At 43.2% G+C, this 18,809-nt stretch overlaps 1 protein-coding gene and 4 non-coding genes across 7 annotated transcripts; all 5 read right to left on the reverse strand.

Annotated features, from left to right (window-relative positions):
- Positions 1 to 8,065: 8,065 nt before the first annotated feature.
- Positions 8,066 to 8,150, reverse strand: LOC127050424 (small nucleolar RNA SNORD100). Its single transcript, XR_007774235.1, has one exon. It is a non-coding gene; the product is annotated as a small nucleolar RNA SNORD100 (small nucleolar RNA).
- A 202-nt stretch (positions 8,151 to 8,352) lies between these two features.
- On the reverse strand, positions 8,353 to 13,775 carry RPS12 (ribosomal protein S12). 3 transcript variants are annotated; one of them, XM_050949961.1, is made up of 6 exons: positions 13,680 to 13,775; positions 13,524 to 13,569; positions 13,014 to 13,130; positions 10,383 to 10,485; positions 9,763 to 9,864; positions 8,353 to 8,442 (listed from the first exon to the last, which is right to left on the reverse strand). In XM_050949961.1, the coding sequence occupies exons 2-6, from the start codon at positions 13,535 to 13,537 to the stop codon at positions 8,380 to 8,382; spliced, it is 399 nt and encodes a 132-aa protein (XP_050805918.1). In that variant the 5' UTR covers positions 13,538 to 13,569; positions 13,680 to 13,775; the 3' UTR covers positions 8,353 to 8,379. The 3 variants fall into 3 exon arrangements, with proteins under 3 accessions (XP_050805918.1, XP_050805921.1, XP_050805919.1); XM_050949964.1 differs by lacking the exons at positions 13,524 to 13,569; positions 13,680 to 13,775 and adding exons at positions 11,093 to 11,157; positions 11,724 to 11,859 and having other exon boundaries at positions 13,014 to 13,112; XM_050949962.1 differs by lacking the exons at positions 13,524 to 13,569; positions 13,680 to 13,775 and adding an exon at positions 11,724 to 11,859 and having other exon boundaries at positions 13,014 to 13,112.
- On the reverse strand, positions 9,213 to 9,346 carry LOC127050423 (small nucleolar RNA SNORA33). The gene has a single exon (XR_007774234.1). It is a non-coding gene; the product is annotated as a small nucleolar RNA SNORA33 (small nucleolar RNA).
- LOC127050425 (small nucleolar RNA SNORD100) lies at positions 9,930 to 10,018 on the reverse strand. The gene has a single exon (XR_007774236.1). It is a non-coding gene; the product is annotated as a small nucleolar RNA SNORD100 (small nucleolar RNA).
- On the reverse strand, positions 12,143 to 12,217 carry LOC127050411 (small nucleolar RNA SNORD101). Its single transcript, XR_007774222.1, has one exon. It is a non-coding gene; the product is annotated as a small nucleolar RNA SNORD101 (small nucleolar RNA).
- Positions 13,776 to 18,809: the final 5,034 nt, after the last annotated feature.

Here is an 18,809-nt window from a genome sequence, read left to right on the forward strand (position 1 = left end):
AATACAACAAAGACAAATGCTTTTAATTTGCTCCCAAAGATTTAAGTTGTTCCATGTCAAAACTCAAAGCTGTAGTGCAGCAATTCTAGGTCCAAGAAGAACCAGACGCTTCACTTTTGTATTGTTATTCTACAAACATTTTGCTTTATTATATTTATATTAAAAAAATTAACCTATCCAAGGCTCTAGACACCTTTGCCATAAATTATAACAAAACTAGATTGTCTACAAAACACCAACCTCTCCTATCCAATCCCCAACACATCTGATTTCTCTCAAAGGCCCAACTCTACACACACACACTCCCACCCCCACCCCCCTTGGACTTTCCACCCTGTGACCTCTGACTCCCACACGGTTGCTCTTCCTGTCACAGGCCAAAAACTCCAAGAAGACCCCACACTTTCCCTTGTAGCATTTCACTCTCAGCAAAGAAAGGAATTCACAAGGGTTTGTCTACTCATGAAAATTAATCCAGAATAAAGGGTGTGAATTTAAAGTGGATTAACTATTTCCAATTTACTCCAGCCACTCTTATTCCAGAATGTCTTATTCTAAATTAGTTTGACTCACTTCCAAAGTGGATTAAGTTAGTTCAGAATATAACACTTTTATTCCAGAAGAGGAGCATCTACACTCAGAATTAATCAATCAGGAATAGCTATTCTGGAAAAACTCCCTATGCAAAAGAGCCTGTACATAGGCTATGGATACACTACAGCAGAGGTTTTCAAACTGTGGTACATGGATCACCAGTGGTCCACGAGCTCCATTCAGGTGGTCCGCAGATAGTTCCCTCTAAAGTGTGCACCTGGGCGGCTGCACACAACACAATGAAGGGCCACCCACTTAATTGAGTTACACAGACATGACTCCACTAAATAGGTACCTGGACCCTGGAGAAGATACACATGTAAGGTGTGGGCCTTGGGAGGAATAGGTGGGAGGGGATAGTGGGGTGAGAAGAGGGGGTGGGGAGAATTTGGGACATGCAGGGCTGCAGCAGCCAGAGAAAGAGGCAACTTTCCCCAGCTCCAGGACTGCAGCTACCAGGGAGAAACCTCCCTCCTTCCTAGCCCCAGCTCAGGGGCTGCCACGGCGGGGGAGGGAGGACACAACCATCACATTAGAAAGGTAAGACAACTGATATTAAAATATGAGTTGTGTGCTTTTATTTGTAGAACCAAAAAAAGGTTATTATTAAGGGTTTTTTTTTATATAGTGCTTTTATCTAAAGCACTTTACAATAGTTAGCTAATGGTAAAAACAACATTTGGAAAGATCATTAAGTGGTCTGCCGAGACCTTCAGCAATTTTCAAGTGGTCCACAGAAAAAAAAGTTTGAGAACCACTGCACTACAGAGCTTATGCCAACATAGCCCTTTAGTGACAACACTGAGTACATTGAGTGAAGGAGTTTTTCTGCCAATGTAGCAACACCATCTCCCTGCATGACTTTATCTATGCCTACAGAAAACACTATTCTGTCAGCATAGCTGTGTCCACGCTGGGGGTTTTGTCAGCCTAGCTATGTTGGTCATGGGTGTGGAGAGGTTTTCATGTCCCAGCCAATATAACTTTTAAGTGTAGACCACAGTCACAGAGATGGGAAAAGTGGAGAAGATGCTCGAATCAGGAGAACAATCAGCACAGGTGTACACAGATGACAACTTCCTCTCCCTTCCCCACAACTAGTTAGCTACATTTGGCATAAATTAAAAAAAAAAAAAAGAGTAATTGCAGTTTGCCCAAAGGAAAAAATGGGATTTACTGCTGTCAATTGTTTATCTATACAAAGACATTGGATAGAAATTTAAGAGAACTAGGGAGCAGAGCTTTAAGAGAACACATGAAATAATATAGAATGGCCTTCCTGATGAAGTTGTGAGATATGCACATAAATATGTGCAAATAGAAATTAGCCAACTCTATGAAATCTAATTAAATTGAAGGGGTATCAGTGCTGTTCTGGGTTGCTTTTTTGGAGAATTTCTTGTGAGGGGGACTACTTTGTTCATACTCTTTTCCACAAGCTGTCTTCTTTTGTGGGAGGAATATTGTTTTTCCTTTTGTGCAGCACAAAAAATTAAAATGCATATAAGCTCTTGGGGCAGGGACCGTTTTTGTGTGTGTTTGTATGGCAACCAGCACAAGTTCCTTGTTCATGACCAGGACTTCTAAGCAATACAAATAATGAATAAGTCTATATATGAAAAATATATAGAGAAATTTCAGCTATCTCTCACAGACTTCAAATGTGGATGAGTGCCAAGTACAGTCCTCAGATGGAAGATTACTATGTGTCCTACCCTCCCCCACCAAAGTGCACAATAAGTGAAATTGGTGCCACTGTCTATTGTTAAAGTTGCCTAATCCTTCTCATTATAAAAACCTATTTTCACTTGTAAGTTTCCCAAATTATAACTGCTTGGGCTGAAATTTCCCATGCTGGATATCAGCCTCAGGCTATTTTTTTTGTTTTTTGAGATGTTTAAGCTAATATGGTTCAACCATTTCTGAGAGCGTGTAAAGGAAATTATATTGCTTAGCCCATCTGTCACAGGTTCCGCACAGGTCTCCACCCTCTTGAGCCTGTGCCCTGCGTTGGCTGGTTCAATAGGGTCCCCATGCCTACCTGGTGCTTCACCCTTGTCCTTATTTACAGTACAACCATGTAGTCCCCTTTATTCTCCCAACAGCTATCCCCATTCAGACCCCTCCCAAGGTCTAACCACCATGAGGCTTCCTGCCTTTAGTGAGAAGACAAAGATATAAGCCTCCTATCCCCTCTTAGGCTAGCCTCCTGACTCAGCTTTCTCCAGGGCTTTTATAGCCTACCCCTTCCTCAGCCCAGCTGAGCATAGCCCATTGCTATGAGCCGACTCTCATTAGGGCCTGCAGCTGAGCTCTCTGCTGGCTGCCCAGGCCCCTGCATCTGGCTTCCTTACCAGAACGCAGGGCTTGGCCATTTCGGCAGGGCATTCAAGGTTTTACCCCAGCCCTGTCACACCATCTTAAAAAATTGTGACTATTTTGTTGAGATGCTCCAGCACCACCATGTTTTGGAGCAGAGACTCCAAATTTGGCTTAAGTCACCCTGGTTTCTGGAATGTGTCTTTTGCAGTTCCCATGAAAAAAATGCCCAAATTTGGCCACATTATGAGACTCTGAAGCACATGCTCAGTAGAGAATTCTTAGAATTTGGCAGCTAAATTCTCTGAAGATTCCATTCTGCACTGTGCATACTGCATCCCATGACAGCTGGCATATGCTGCCTCAATTGCACATGCAATATTCCCAGAGAATGACTGCATATGCTCCAACCTGGAGCTGCAGGGACTGAGCAGAACTTTCCCTGCAACTGTTGCTCCCAGCTGTTGTCAGCTACTATGGTACAAACTGAGCAAGGAGTAGGTTTCTCCTGTGCTCTCAATGCTCCCACTGCTGATGCTGAGGCAGCACGGAGGAGGAAGCTGCCTGACTATAACACAGAGAGAACAAGACAGATCATGACAGCAGGAAAACTGAGGTAAAGAGCCTCATAGGAAAAACTGGGATGAGAGGCCAGGGAAAGAGGACACGAGATAGGACTGTTCTACAGACAGGCTGGAGAGGAAGCAGGTCAGGCTCTCCCTGAAGCACAAAAATGGACACAAGCATGTGACCACTACAGCACACTACACTGACCAATGTAGCTATGCTGCCCTAATCCACAGGGTAGATGCAGCTATGTCAGTAAGAGAATATTTCTGCCTACATAACTTTGTTCAGGTTGGTGTTCCTCCACCATTGGAAAAACCCCTTCCATCAGTGTAGGCTGCTGTCCCTATAGCTTCCATAGTATAGACATAGCCTAAGATTTCTCAACATTCCCCTGTTGTCATCAAATAGCTGTGAAATCCATTGGCAAAGAGCAGCTCATCCCCCTCTAATGCAGGTCCATGCAGAGGACAGGAGAGTGTCGCTATTAACATAAGTGGCCAATGTTTATGCTGAACATGTAAAGGTTTCACCACTGATTACCCACATCGTTATCGCTAGGTTTCTATATGATAGTACTTATTCTTCACATTGTTTTTTAAAAAGCTGAGAAATCACAGAAATGTTAAAATAGAAAATTAAGGTTGCAAAGTCAAGCACTCAAAAGTTAGGAAATGCATCCATTGGGAATGTGTGTTATGATAAGTCTTACATACTATTTTTTTTCCTGCAGAACCATGGCTCATCAGATACACTGAGAATGAATCAGAATGGTGTAGTGAACAAAGTATGGCTCATAGGGACGGGAAGGATGGTCTCTCGGTTAATAACTAAATGGCTGCCCTGAAGAACTGGCTTCTATTTCTATTTCTGCCACAGAGTTCTCATATGATGTTGGGAAAGTCATGTAAGCCAAACATTTTATGGGTTATCACTCATTATGAGATCATCATTCTGTAGATGCCTGACTTGAGACTCTGGGCTGATTTGCAGAAGTGCTGAAAACACATTACTGCTATTGAAATTAATGGGGTGTGCTTTGAACACATACAATGCTAAGTACTTTGGAAAAAGAGGTCAGCGGGATCTCAAATTGTGCACCCAGAATTAGTGGTCACTTTTGATCTTAACTCTTTCTGGCCTAGAATCATAGTATTGCAACTCTCAGCATTGCACCACCTTTTAGACACCTCACTACTTAGTGGAACCCACAGCCCAAGTTAGGCGCCTAGACATTCTATGAGTGGTTCTCAACCTGCAGCAGAATTAGCACGCAGCTGCAGACCATGTGACATGTTCAGGGCCACACAGGTAGTATTGGATGCAGCCCACAAAGGCAAATAGGCTGAGAATCACAATCTCTGGGCCAGAGGAAGACACTTATCTCTGGTTGGGATTCTTAGCAGTGAACTCTCTCCTGGAATTAGGAGCCTATACTATCAGGATACTCATCTAAGATGTCTGAGAGCTGGGTCCAGTTATGTACCATTCCCTCATGCAGAACAGAGATTTGAACCTGGTCTCCCTCCTCAGGTGAGATTTCTAATCACTGCTCTATAATCATCCTCACCCTGGCCCAACCCATATTTAATAATTCATCATACACAGCTTCACAAGAATGAGATGCCCTCCTCTCAGTGCTAGAATACCTCATAGCTCAATGGCTATGTCACTCCTGGAAGGTGGGAAGCCCAAGTTCAAATCCCTGCTCCACATCACATAGAATGGGAAAATGAACTTGGGTTCTCCCACACCACCGGCAACATCCCTCACCACTGAGCTAAAGGGAAGACAGTCTCACAACCCCACCATTTTATGCAGGTTTAAACATGTTTTGAGCACAGCTACTGGCTCAGGCTCTGCAAAGATAGATAGACAACCTAGTTCAGGGGTAGGCAACCTATGGCACAAGTGCCAAAGGCAGCACGAGCTGATTTTCAGTGGCACTCACACTGCCTGGGTCCTGGCCACTGGTCTGAGGGGGCTCTGCATTTTAATTTTAAATGACGCTTCTTAAACATTTTAAAAACCTTATTTACTTTACATACAACAATAGTTTAGTTATATAGACTTATAGAGACCTTTTAAAAACATTAAAATGTGTTACTGGCACACAAAACCTCAAATTAGCATGAATAAATGAAGACTCAGCACACCACTCCTGAAAGGCTGCCAACCCAGACCTAGTCGGAGGAACCTACATAGGCATGACATGCACCTTGGGCCATGAGTTGGGAACCACTGGTCTATCAGCACACAGCTGCAGCCCGTTTGACATCCTCAGGGCCATACAGGTAGTACATATAGTGTGTGGATGCAACCCACGTAACACAGAGCTGCATATGCAGCCCACAATGATAAATAGGTTGAGAACCATTGACCTAGACTGAGGCAAGAGCGTATGCGCACATGCAGAGGCTTAGATTTTAACTAAGGAATCTCATGGGATTTTAGGCACCTTTTTCCTGATTAGGCAGGAGTGGAGAGGGGTTTCAGGATCTGAGTGGCACCTATGCTCTCTTATGGATCAGGGTTTCTATGTCTAAATTCCCCATCTATAAAATGGGAATACCAGATCACAAAAACCCCACAGCACTAAGTCTCAGGGCCTGGGCCAGCTGAGGTGGGTTGCAGGGATAAAAATTGCAGTGAAGTTCAGGCTTAGCCTGGACTCTTAGTCCCTCCCTCCCACATAGGCCAGTCCAATCAATATTGCAATGTCATAGCCCCACAACTATAGTCAGTCAACCTGGGCCAGAAGCAGCCATGCTACATACCCCCCAGGGGTGTGTGTGTGATGTGAAGATAAGTTAATGTTTGTGAAGCACTCCTAACTACAGCAGAGTCCCACAGAAAAAACTACAAGGAAATAATTCTGTAATCTGAGCAGGGTTTGAATAGTATTTGGTATGAAAGGGCATGGTACAATACCCAGCAATCATGTAACAGAATTAAAAGAGCTGCTCATTCAAAATGCAATATCCATTCTGTGGAATAAGCTCAAAATCCTGTGAAGAAAACTCGATATGCAAAGGCAGCAGAATTATGGTTGTACAGGCAACCATTTTTCTGGCATTTCCCAACTTTTGAATGCTCAGCTTTGCAACTGTAGTTTTGTATGTAATTCTATTTAGGTTGTTATACTAGCCCTTTCAGATGACTGAGAACCTTAATGTATCTATTCCCATCAGCAGTCAGAAGACAGCAGGCTTCATTTATTAGGAAAGAGTAAAACCAACTTTGTTGCTGATAGTCTTGGTCAAGTGCCAAATCTTTCCTTTTCTATAGTTTTGCATAGCAGTAAATACTAAAATACTTGAGTGCATGTCTTCTACATAATCAGGCTTATAGATTTATTTTCAGACCACAACTCCAAGCAGTGGTGTGCACTTGGTAGGAGTATGCAAGTGATTTTGATTCAGAGTACTTAAGCAACCTGAGCTAAAATTGAAAAACCTATTGCAAAAAGCTGGAGATAAAAGGGGCTGAGACAGTATGGACATATTAACAGCCAGATCTATACTCGTTGGCTTGCACATTTCTCTTGTTTGATAAAAGTGTCCTATTTGGCATACAAAAACTTGCTAGCAACTCTAAAACAAAAGCCACAAACTAAGGCACTTCCTCATCTGGCAGTAGGAGGACCTGCAGTAAATCCCCACTCTGGACAGTGGGTCTTCCCACTGTTTCTTTATCACTGTTTTCAAGTTAGGCCTTGAAGTACTTCTCCATTAAACAAAAAAAATTCACAAACATAAAAGGGGTAACTTTCCCTCCCCCACCTCAGAGGCATCGTCCTGTTATGCACCCAGGGTGTCAGGCCTTCCTCTAAACAAGTATTCAGTTTTGGTTGTTTCTGTTGTAGGGAGGAAAGCAGCCTTTCATCCTAGAGATGCCTGTCTCTCCTTACCAGGAGAGGGATTTTTAGGTTTCAGGCAGCCCTTAATTGGACTCAGGTGTCCCTAATTGATCTGAGGCAACTTCTTCTCAGTTTATCAGAAACAAGACTGTTATTCTAAGGCTAACATCACTCTCTTGCAGCTGTCCAGCTTTTGTCACAAGTTATATAAAGGAAATCCACCTATTAATTAGCATGAAGGTGACAACTTGGTTCCTATAAATTCCCTCACAACTCAGTCAGTGCATTCCCCGCACTAACAAAAATGCAATCTAATTAGAACAGTGCTAGTTTAACATTCACTGTTCACAGGAATAAGCCACAGCCAGCACACAAAGTAGAAAAGAAGTATGGTCAAGAGGTCAAAATAATTTGAGCATTTCACTTGTTATAATGGAACCTTACAAGGATTATTTGTTTTGGTTCACAGCAAAGTCAAAGCCAGAACTCCTTATCAGAACATATCTAAACATAAGAAAGCAAAATCCAGATGCTCCCAAAGGTTGGGGTGAAACTTACTCATATTCAGCCCATTATAAAACCTATTTGAGCTGTAATCTCTAATTCAAACCTGAATTTCCTTCAGGACCATGTAGTTAAGTTTTCAACAGATAGGAAAACACACTTAAAATGTATCCAGTGTTAATTAAAAAGTACCAAAAAAAGCTAGTTTTAAAGAATTTTTGCTGCATCTCAGAAGATTTGGGTAACAATTCAGGCATCTTTCCTCACTTGTTTCAGTAGAGGGAGCCAAATTTTCATCACAGATGCTACAATACAGGCTCTCAATCCCCCCAAAATGAAATTAGGTTCTCTCTACAATTGATAACAAAAGTTTGCTTAACTAAGTGGATATAGTTGAATGGATAAATTACTGTCAAAAGACCCAAGATGAAAGGAGGGGTTAGAAAGTGTACTTTTTGAGCTTGAAAGATCATGATAGATGCTGCCCATCAAAAGCAGACACGAATTAGTCAGGCTTAACAAAATTTATTTTTCATTCATTTCTTGCACTTGAAGTATTCTTCGATTACATCTTTGGCCTGAGATTCCTTGCCATAGTCCTATAATACAAAAGAGTAAATTAATGGAATACAGACATCTTTGGAAATTAATATATCTTTGTTCAGAGTAAGCTACAGGCTAAATTAATTACAATATATTTTTATTTGGCTATGTTGGAGTAAACTTTAGTGGAAGATATTCAAATAGATTCAGCAGCTCGACATATGGGCACACAAACTTTATTCTTCAAGTATGATGTACATGTATGTATATACTTGTTCATGTACACGCCCTGTACATGCCCTCACATTAGAAGTAACAACCAGAGACTCTTGGTATTCACTTTAGCCTCCTTAATATGCTAGTAAGTTGCACACACCTCATCTACTTCCCACTATTTGAGGAAACTGAGCTGTGCAGAAGTTGGAATACTAACTGCCAGATTCTTCCTTATATACACAATTTTTGAAAGACTGTTCCTATCCTTGACTCCCCTCAAACATACCAATAATCCCCTGTACTTTGACAAAAACAATGTTGTGTTCAAAAGCAGTGTGCTTCTACCATCTCTTTGTTGTGCTCCTTGAGCAACTGCAAGTGGACTGCTACTTTTCCAAAATACCCTTCAACATCCCTACAATGTATCTGAGTGCCTGAGACTTAAGGAAACCAAATGGTAAAATGTAGGCAAGCATATCTAATTATTGTGATAACATGGAATCTGTGGGAAAGGCTTAACAGTCATAGAAAATCCATTTATTAAAAACCAGAACAATGACAGAAATATGAAAATATTCAGAGTAACCATCAGTGTTGCCCACTATGGACGATGTGTAGCCATCTTCAGGGACCTCAAGGACTAGCAAGTCTTTAAGGCTCGTACCATGGCTTTATTATTGCCAGCACCATCTTAATGATTTCTGAAGAACATGTTCAAGTTAAGCAGACATAATTTACTGGCATTTAGTTATTTGTTAAAACAGAACCAGACCTCTTCCAATAAAGGGTAATATTGAAGTTTGTTTTAAGGCTAACCCATTAATGTTTTCTATCAATCCTGTACTCAGATTTCTAGTTATGCATTATAAAATAATCAGCAACAAAAGAGAACATCAGACTGAGCTGGACTGGTAAGACTATTTGCTGCTAAAAATACCACTAAAGTTAATTATAAAATAAGAATGTTAACCCACATATGCCTTTTTTCTTTTTTCTCCCCAATACAGGAAACTTTTTTTCCAGAATGGAGAATTGACACTGAATTTACTAAGTGGAAATATTTTTCTATTTAAAACTATGTTCTAAATTTATTATTTATTTACTTATTATTTATTTTTTGGAAACCAAGGAAACAAATGGAAAAAAACTTGTCATCTTACTTTGACAACCACACAACTGCAGCCCACTACTTTGCGGGGTTTTCCTTCTCTGTCGATTTTGCAGAGACCTACCCACTCGCCCAGTTTCTTGTTGTCATCAACCTGTTAAAGACAATAGTATGTTAGAGCTGCATTTTCCTTGATGCAATCAGAATAAGATCAAAGACGCTGTACACTCAGAAACATTGGGTAACGTTTGTGGCTGCTTTCCTCACAAATATCAGTAGAGGGAGGCAAACTATCATCATTGTACAGCTCTAACAGGATTCTGAAGAAAGTAAATGAGGTTTTGACTTGAAATTAAGAGCCTCAGACTAATATTTGTAGGCAGAAGTACCAGCAACAGAGTTTTACAACACACAATATACACTACAGTCTACTTGGTCTTCAATAGTACTTACTAAAAAAAAAATCTTAATTTTCTTCCTCTTTGGCTTATATTTTATACTTTTGTGGTTTTGTACTGTTAATATGCTTAGTTCATAGCACTAAAATGCTAGTCCAACAGAAATGGGTCTTGGTTGAGCAGACTACAGTATCAGATCATTATGGCACCACGTATGTTTTTAAGTACAATACTGATACAGCTCTAAATTTGTAACTGAAGTTTCAATACTCACTTTTATCAAATTGATCTGGTGTTCTGCACAAAGGGCTTCAACCAACTTTACGTACATGGGTTCGTCGCAGTTTGAAGCAAGAACACAAAGGTGGGCTTGGCGTCTAAAATAAAGAACATTTATACACAAGTTACACAACAAGTTATTCCAAAGTCAATAGATTTTCATTAGTAATTAAGCCATGAACTAAAAATACAATATTCAATGTCTATTTGTTTGCATTAAACCACTTTTTGTAAAACCCATCTGGTCCCACCAACATGTTCAGATTCAGTTGAAAAGAGAATAACTTTTAACCAAGCTTTAGAAGGATTTACTGCAGCAATATCAGAGTCCATGGTTTAACTAACAGGAATCCATTTCAGTTTTGGAAACAATCTAAAAAACCATTGATTACATGGAACCTCTTCCCTTGATTTAATATAATGCAGTTAGATCCCAGTTTCTGCAAATGACTGCATATGGGCACACCTCCATATTACTGCAATCAGTCAACTGCAAGAGTGAGGCCTTCACTGCATAGTTCAAATGACAGCAATCCATTAGCACAAACTATGATTGTGAAGTAAAAATATATGTCTACTAGTTATATTTGACATTTAAATGATAAACTCTTCAAGGCAGGGATCTTGTCTGCCTGTTTGCACAGCAGCTATCATGACAGGACCTCAAGTTTAATTAGGGCTTCTGTTCACTACTGCAATACATACTTTTTGAATAGATTGAAAAGGAAGATGAGAGTAAGGGAGACCTGAAACAAGGCAGTTACAGGAGCCTAGGCAAAAAAAAAAATAGTGGCACAAGCCATGAATTTTGTATCTTTATGCATTTTGACCAGTAAGATGACTACAGTGGTTTGAATTTTGTATGCAATTTTACACACCCCCTGCCCCGGGCGACTGGAATGGAGTTTTTGTAGTTTTTCATAATCTCTCAAGTAAAAGGCTACGTCTAGACTACCCGCTGTATCGGCGGGTTACAATCGATTGCTCAGGGATCGATATATCACGTCTCATCTAGACGCGATATATCGATCCCCGAGCGCGCTTATATCGATTCCAGAACTCCATCAACCCCAACAGAGTTGCGGAATCGACAGGGGGAGCTGCGGACATCGATCCTGTGCGGTGAGGATGGGTGAGTAATCCGATTTTAGATATTCGACTTCAGCTATGTTATTCACGTAGCTGAAGTTGCGTATCTAAGATCGATTTCCCCTCGTAGTGTAGACCAGCCCAAAGTTTGATTAACAACATATATTGGATAAAGGTGGGCGAGGACACGATTCAAAAAGAATGGGATCTGACTGAGGATCCATCTGAATCATGGGCACTGGTTTACCTCTGATCTCTCCTGGTCCATGCAAGAATTGGAAGTGAGATGTGAATATCAGGAGGATCCGAGTCTTTACACCCAGACCTGATTACAATCATGATGCTACTCCATCTATTCCATCCAGCACCACACATCTGATTATCTGAAGAGATGAATGCAGCTAAAAACAGGCTCTTAGTACTGTACTTAACACACTTTGAAAAAATCCGCCTATTAAATATCACTACTACCCATGGTCCTGTGCTAATACCCGCCCATCCCTCACCCAACCTACAACAAATAAGGCTGCTCAAAAAGCAATGTCACATTAGGCAATATAATTGTATTTCCTAAAGTATGTTTCGGACAGTTGACCGTACATAATCTGTCTTCTTTCCTTCTCACTTTTGTTACAGTATTATCTGTCTAGTCCCTTAAACGTACAGGTTTGTCAGACTAATTTTATCACTCATAAAAAGAGTGAAGGGGTATCCGACATCTTTGAGAGTCATCATTCAAACACTGTAGTTTATTGAAGTTTTGGAAGCTATTATATACCTAAACCCAAAACAATTATTCACACATGCATCTCTATCTTACTTTGCCACTAAGTGTGTGCTCTGAGATCAACTCACATAACACATTTGATAACAGATACATAACAGAACATAAACTTGAAACTTATAAGATTTTCTTTGCAATATATTATACAGAAGTTCACTGAATGAAACCAGAAAATAAATTAAAGGTTACCAAAAAACTGAAGACGAGTTTTCCCAAATAGACCTATACTCAATGAGATCTTGGGAAGATTTTTATCCCCAGTTAAAGGCACACTATTAAGTTTAGTAGACCTCAAGTCTGATACTGTCTATAAAAAATCTCAATCTTCCAATAATCCCTAGCCCAGAAGAAATGTATCAGCTCACCAAAACAAGGGCCATACTAATCAAACTACCTTTAAAGTAGAAGCTCAAGCAAACTACACTGAGACTCAGATTTCCTAAACTCAAATCATGTTGCCTGTGCTATCCCACAACTGTTCATGAAAGCTATTTTTGCTTTGGTGCTCTCAGTTACATGATGCAACTACATAACACAAGCACAGGAAACCCAGCATCTTGGGACTGTAACCTGTAATTTTTGGGTTTACATTTTACGTATGACAGAAGGACAGATAGTCTCCTTGTTAGTGGGATCAGATTTCAAGTCAAAACCTGCTCATGCTACTATATATCCAAATATCTATACATCTACATTAACAAGTATTTAAACAGATTTGCTCGTTACAATACATAGCCCCAAAATAAGACTTACTTGTCCAAGGCTTTGGCAGCTTCACGAATACCACGAGCTAAACCATCGTGGATGAGTGCGGTCTTCAGCACTTCTTGCAGGGCGGTGTTAACATCCATTACACCTCCAGCAGCAATGCTAAACAATTGAACAGATATAACTCCTCGCTCACCTGCCGGCCTCCCGCCTTAGGAGCCCCGGGGACAGGCAAACACTGGGCCAATAACACACTGGGGGTGGGGTGCAAAGGGACACACAACCCTGTTGCAGCCCAGCCCGGCTCCCCTCGCTGCAGGTGAAGCCCCCGACCCGGGGATCCCGCCGCCCGTTCCTCCCACCTGGCTCCGAACACGCGGCGAGGCAGCGCAGGCCTGGGCCGGGCCAGGAGCGCTCAGCGCCCGGCGGAGCCGCACGTGGGGCCCGGCATCGGCGACCGCGACCGCGCCCCCCTCCCGGGGAATCCTAGCGGAGCTACTAGGACCCAGCGCCCTCCCCCCACTCTGCGGCCCCGGCCCCGGCCCCGGCTCTCACCCTTCCTCGGCCATGGTCGGTGGGGGTCGCTCCCGCCCGGGATTTGCTGAAACACAAGAAACAGACCGAGGTTAGTGGCGGCCGCAGCCCCGCTACCCCCCGCAGATGCCCGGGGGACGGGGGTTAAATTCGCGCCGCAGCCTCGTGCCCACGTACCCCGCTGCCTCTACGGGTCACCAGCGAAAGAGGGGGGCGGGGCCCCGGCGGCGCCTTCTTAAGGACGCGAGGACCCCGGCGCTGCCGCGCGCTCCCGGAAGAGGTGGCCACGGAACTGCCTGATCCTCTGTCTGTCACTGACTCCCGTTCACAACCGTTGCTGACCAACAACCCGCCCCCAGTCTCCTCTGCCTGTGACCCCTCCCCCAGAGAGCCGACTGACGTGATTCGGCCAAACCTTTTTTTCCACAGAAACATGGCGGGGCGGGTGGGAGTCTCCGGCGGAGCAGCTGGGTCGGGACAAACCCCGCACGTGGCGGGAACCCGCCTCTGGGTAGGGCCAAACCCCACAGACTTGCGGGGCTCAGCGCCACGCTGCCTTTGCGCTCGTGCTTCCGGCTTGGGAGCACATTGCCCGTTTTAACGTGCTAAATAAACCCGACTTCACAATAAGCCAAAACCGAAGCTGATCCCATTTCAGGACAAGCCAGTCCCTGAGAACCCCGACGCTATGTGACTGGATGCCCCAGGGGGCAGTCGGGGACTGTGGTGGGCCCGCTGTGCACCCCGACTCACCCCTGCTTGCTGGGAGCTGATCAAAAAAAGACACAAGCTACAAGCCAAAAACTAGCCAACAAGCAGCTCTCAAGCCAAAACCAAGCCCAATGTCTGTGCTTTTTCCCTTGGGTTTGGCACGTCTGCTTCAGGGATCTCCTGTGGTCCCAGGGCTCAAAGTTCCCCCTTCTTTCTGCACAAAGCCCCAGGGTCGCCCAGAGGCAATTTCCCTTGGGCCCCGAGGGGGCCACCTGAGCCCACTACTCACCCAGTGGCAGTCCGGGTCTTTGGCTGTGGGCCCTTCACTCGCTCCGGGTCTTCAGCGGCAGTTTGGCAGCAGGTCCTTCAGTGTTGTCGAACACGGGGAGTGAGTGAAGGAGCCACCATCGCTGAAGACTGAGTGCCGCCCAGTGAGTACAAGCAGCGCAGTGGGTGGTGCCTTTTTTATATCCGCTCCCCTACTTTGCCCCAGGCCCCCCTGAATCCTCTGGGTGGCCCTGCAAAGCCCTGCTGTTTGTCAGTTTTCCCAAGGGCCAGCGAACTGGAAGAAGATCAGTGATTCACACAGCTCAACTCTCCCCCCCCCACACACACACCTTTCCCAGGGTATGTCTACACTACAGTTTATGTCAGCATAATTTACGGCTCTCATGGGTGCAAATAAGGCAAATAATCCCACACCTTTTGAATGTTACGTTTCAGTATTCAGCATGTGTGTATTCTTCTTCTCCACTGTGCCTGAAAAGATTTCTGAAGCCTATGAATATGTTCAGAAAAGAGTCAAAGTAAAATACAAACACTGGAAAATTCTGAGAATGAAAAAGCACAGAAACAAAACCGAAAAATAGATTTTTGGAGGTTGGGGAGAGGTAACAAAAGCTGGTAGCCATAGCTTTGTAACTACAGAAACCAAAATCAGAATCCTCTGTCCTTTTTCTGCAATGTATCCCTCTATCACCTTGCTAGTACCCACATAATTGGTGGAATTTTACCCCATTCCTTTCTATTTAAGTTATCATGGGAGGCAACCACTTGTGGACCATGAGTCTCCTTAGGCCTCTGTACAGGGAACTAAATAATGACATATGCAATATATAGTCTATCCAGTAGGTGGAAGTATGCTCAGTCAAAAAGGTATGTATCAGATCAAACAAGAAAAATAATAGAAGAGCCTTGGGGAAGGGGCAGGGCAGTGGGTGGGGCAAGGGTGTTTGATTTTCTGGAATTAGAAAGTTTGCAATCGTAGTGACAGCACATGTGTGTTTCCAGCAGGGAAAGATCCCAGGTGGTCGTTCTTCAGCTCTGCTCTTGCTGCCTGAAAATTCCAAAGCTGGGCTGCCTGTGGGGATAATTATCCCCTAATGTGCCTGGGGCAGCAGCCCCCTCCCAAGCCTGAACAGCCCTGTGTCTATTGATGTCAGCTCCTGCCTTTGTAACATGTCACCATGTGAAGGTGAATGGCACATTATGGTAAAATCTGCAGCAAGCATCTTCCAACCTAAGCCCAGAGCGTCCTTCCCCCCATCACTCGCTGAGCCAGTTTGTTTCAGGAATGAATCCGAAAAAAAGTGTTACAGAAACTCCCAGTCCTGCTATTGGCTCTGTGAGATACATATCTTCATTCCTATTGGCTGAGCAAAGAATTGCCTGCCCGGGGAGGGGAGAGAAGAGTGAACCACATTGCTCCTGACTTGTGAGGGGAGAAGGGAGAGGATACGCGATGCAAGCAATGTGCATCGCACTCGCTCCTGGTTGGTGAGGGGAGGAGGCAGAGAAGCAAGCAGCATTGGTCCCAACTGGTGGTACGAAACTCGGTGTGGAGGGGGCTGCATCCCTCCCCGGCATCTCTAAATGGCGCCCTTGCAAGGTTGGCTCTTCTAATAGCCCTTGTGTCCGGCAGTTCAAACTCAGCAGACAGCTGATCCATCCCACTGGTAGCCCCTTTCATTTCACAGATATTATACAGGACACAACAGGTATCTATTAACCATTGGGATATGTTTTCTCTCTTTGATCCAACCTAGTTAGTAAACGTCACCAGAACCTTTTAATCTACCAAAAGCACATTCAACAATAATTCTGCACCTGCTCAGCCAATATATCAGTGCTGGGCAACCTGTGGCCTGCTGCTTCCCGCAGCTCCCATTGGCTGGGAATGGTGAACCGTAACACTGGGAGCTGCGGGCGGCTGTGCTTGCAAATGGTTGAGGTAAACAAACTATTTCACAGCCCGCCAGCGGATTACCTGAATGGCAGCAGGTTGCCCACCACTGCAATAGATGAATCTTTCATTGTTGTCAAGGAAGCAAAAGGTAGGGTCCCCCAGAATCACTACTGTCATTTCAACATCATACATGGGAATGCACCAATCAGGGAAGAATGTCCCTGCTTGCAGCTCTTGGAAAAGACCTGTGTTCTTAAAAATGTAAGCATCATGCAATCAGCTCTTGCATAACTACAGAAAACCTATCCCTTTGCACATTTGGATGCCAATGGAACCCTCTGTGGATTTTCTAACTCCAAACTGATTGCCCGCTAACAGATAGCAATCCAGTGTTGTAAGTTTCCCTAGTACGATCATCACTCGCTTTTCTACTGTTAATGTAGCTCTAATTCTGGTGACTCTGCAGTGGAGGGCTAGAGCCAACTTGGCACACAGATCCAGGAACATGCCCTTTTGCATCTGAAAGTTCTTAAGCCATTGCTCATCATCACAAACTTGCATTCTGATGTGACCCCTCCAGCCACTGCTTGTTTCTTGGGCCCAGAAGCAGCAATCCACCTTGTAGAGCTGCTCTGTGAGTGCCAGCAGCAAACTTGCCATTTTTATTTGCCTTGTGCATCAGCACCCAATCGTTATCATCAAACATCTCCTCTTCTTCCTCCTCGCACATATGGTGGCACATACTTGAAATTCCGCAAATAGAGAAGATTCGCGTGTACTGTATCTGCAGCAGTTATTAATATTGTCTGAAGTTCTGCAGAACACATGCTTCTGCCGGAGAGATGGCAGAGATGGGAATGAAACAAGCATTATGTGTTGGAAAAAATGGCTTTTTGGGAATTTGATACCAAGTTCCCAAAAATCCATGAGTGAATCACTAATATTCCTAAAACATTGTGAAAATGTCCCACAAGGCATTGCACTGAATGGTGGCACAGGACACACAGGGATAAATATCCATGTAAATATCCATAGTGCACCACATTTTCCATAGATGCCACCGCTCTTGGTGAGTAATGGAGTGCCATTGCAAGCAGCCAATATACAAATATCATTAGTAGTATGCCAATGTAACTTACATCAATGAAACTTTGTACAGTAGACGTAGCCTTAGTTTCCTATCTGTAAAATGAGGATAATAATGCTACTTCACAGGAGTGTTTAAATGATTAATTAAGGTTTATAAAGTGCTGACATCCAACAAAATGCACCAAAAAAATCCCTAACAACTGGACAATCCATTGACTCCCACATTCCCAGCTTATTTTGACAAATGACTCTTATCAACATTTTAAAAAATGTTTTTAACTATGCACAGACTTCAGCACAAGCGGAAGATTAGCATCTCTCTTTTTACTTAAAATGGGTCAATTGGGAGTCCACCGAAGCATCACATTTCACAAAAGCTTTCCCAAAATCTTTGGGGCTGGCCCTGTTCAGAGAGGTGTGATCACAGCAGACAGCAGTCAGTTATGTCTCTTGAAGGAAGGGCCAAAAATATTTTACAGGCCTATACAAATATACAGTACCAGAGTGAGGAATGCATATTCCCATGGTGTTCTGAAGGGAAATTATTATTCTTATTGTGTTTTCATGTAGTGGACAAAAATATTAAAAATGAATGCAGACTTTCATCAACAGAATTGTTATGGAGGTAGGAGAAACTTTGTTAAGGGTTAAGTTAAAAGCTCATTAAGATTGACAGATGTGAGTACTCCTTTCAGTTAACATAACTGTAAAAACAATCCCTCACATAAGAGAGGAGTATGTGACCCTGTCCAAGAGCTTTTGCTGAGTATTGTTTGGGGTAAGAGAGAGAGAAATTGGCAGAACATAGAGGACCAAGACAGCCAAATGAACAGCCTGAAGGAGCTGCTGAAAACATGGTATATGAACTTCGAAGAAACCTGGGGAGAGGTTTTGTGGTCAGGATGAAGAGTGTTCATCCTGACCACAAAAAGTCAGGAGAGTCAGCTAAAGAGAGTGTTCTTGGTGCTATGAGCAATGAAACTGTTTCCTGCTATTTGATTCATTCTGTGTTTAGAGACACAGGACTTTGTCCATTCTTTGTAAATAAACAAAACCACATCAAAGAACTATTTGAATATCAGCAATTTCTCCTCCTAACTGGAAACACTTACTAATTTTTGGCTAGCCACTAAGGTCAAAAGAAGTGACAGCATTTATAAAGAGCCTGGGACACCAAGGCAGGAGTTTGACATACAATATAAACTCTGTGTTGTGGTGCTCATGGTAGTTACTAGGAATTTCTCTGACCTATGCTGGTTTTACATGAGTGTAACTCCATGGGCTTCAATGGGGTTAATCCTGATTTATGTTAGAATAAGTGA

Source organism: Gopherus flavomarginatus, chromosome 4, assembly GCF_025201925.1.
Source record: "Gopherus flavomarginatus isolate rGopFla2 chromosome 4, rGopFla2.mat.asm, whole genome shotgun sequence".
Classification (NCBI taxonomy): Eukaryota; Metazoa; Chordata; order Testudines; family Testudinidae; genus Gopherus; species Gopherus flavomarginatus.

Bases quoted from the DNA above. Each gene is read 5' to 3' on its own strand.
- RPS12 (XM_050949961.1), bottom strand. The intron at 10,486-13,013 runs GTAAGTCTTATT...TCTTTATTTTAG, and splicing joins GCTGCCAAAGCCTTGGACAA to ACGCCAAGCCCACCTTTGTG. The intron at 9,865-10,382 runs GTGAGTATTGAA...TGTCTTTAACAG, and splicing joins ACCAGATCAATTTGATAAAA to GTTGATGACAACAAGAAACT.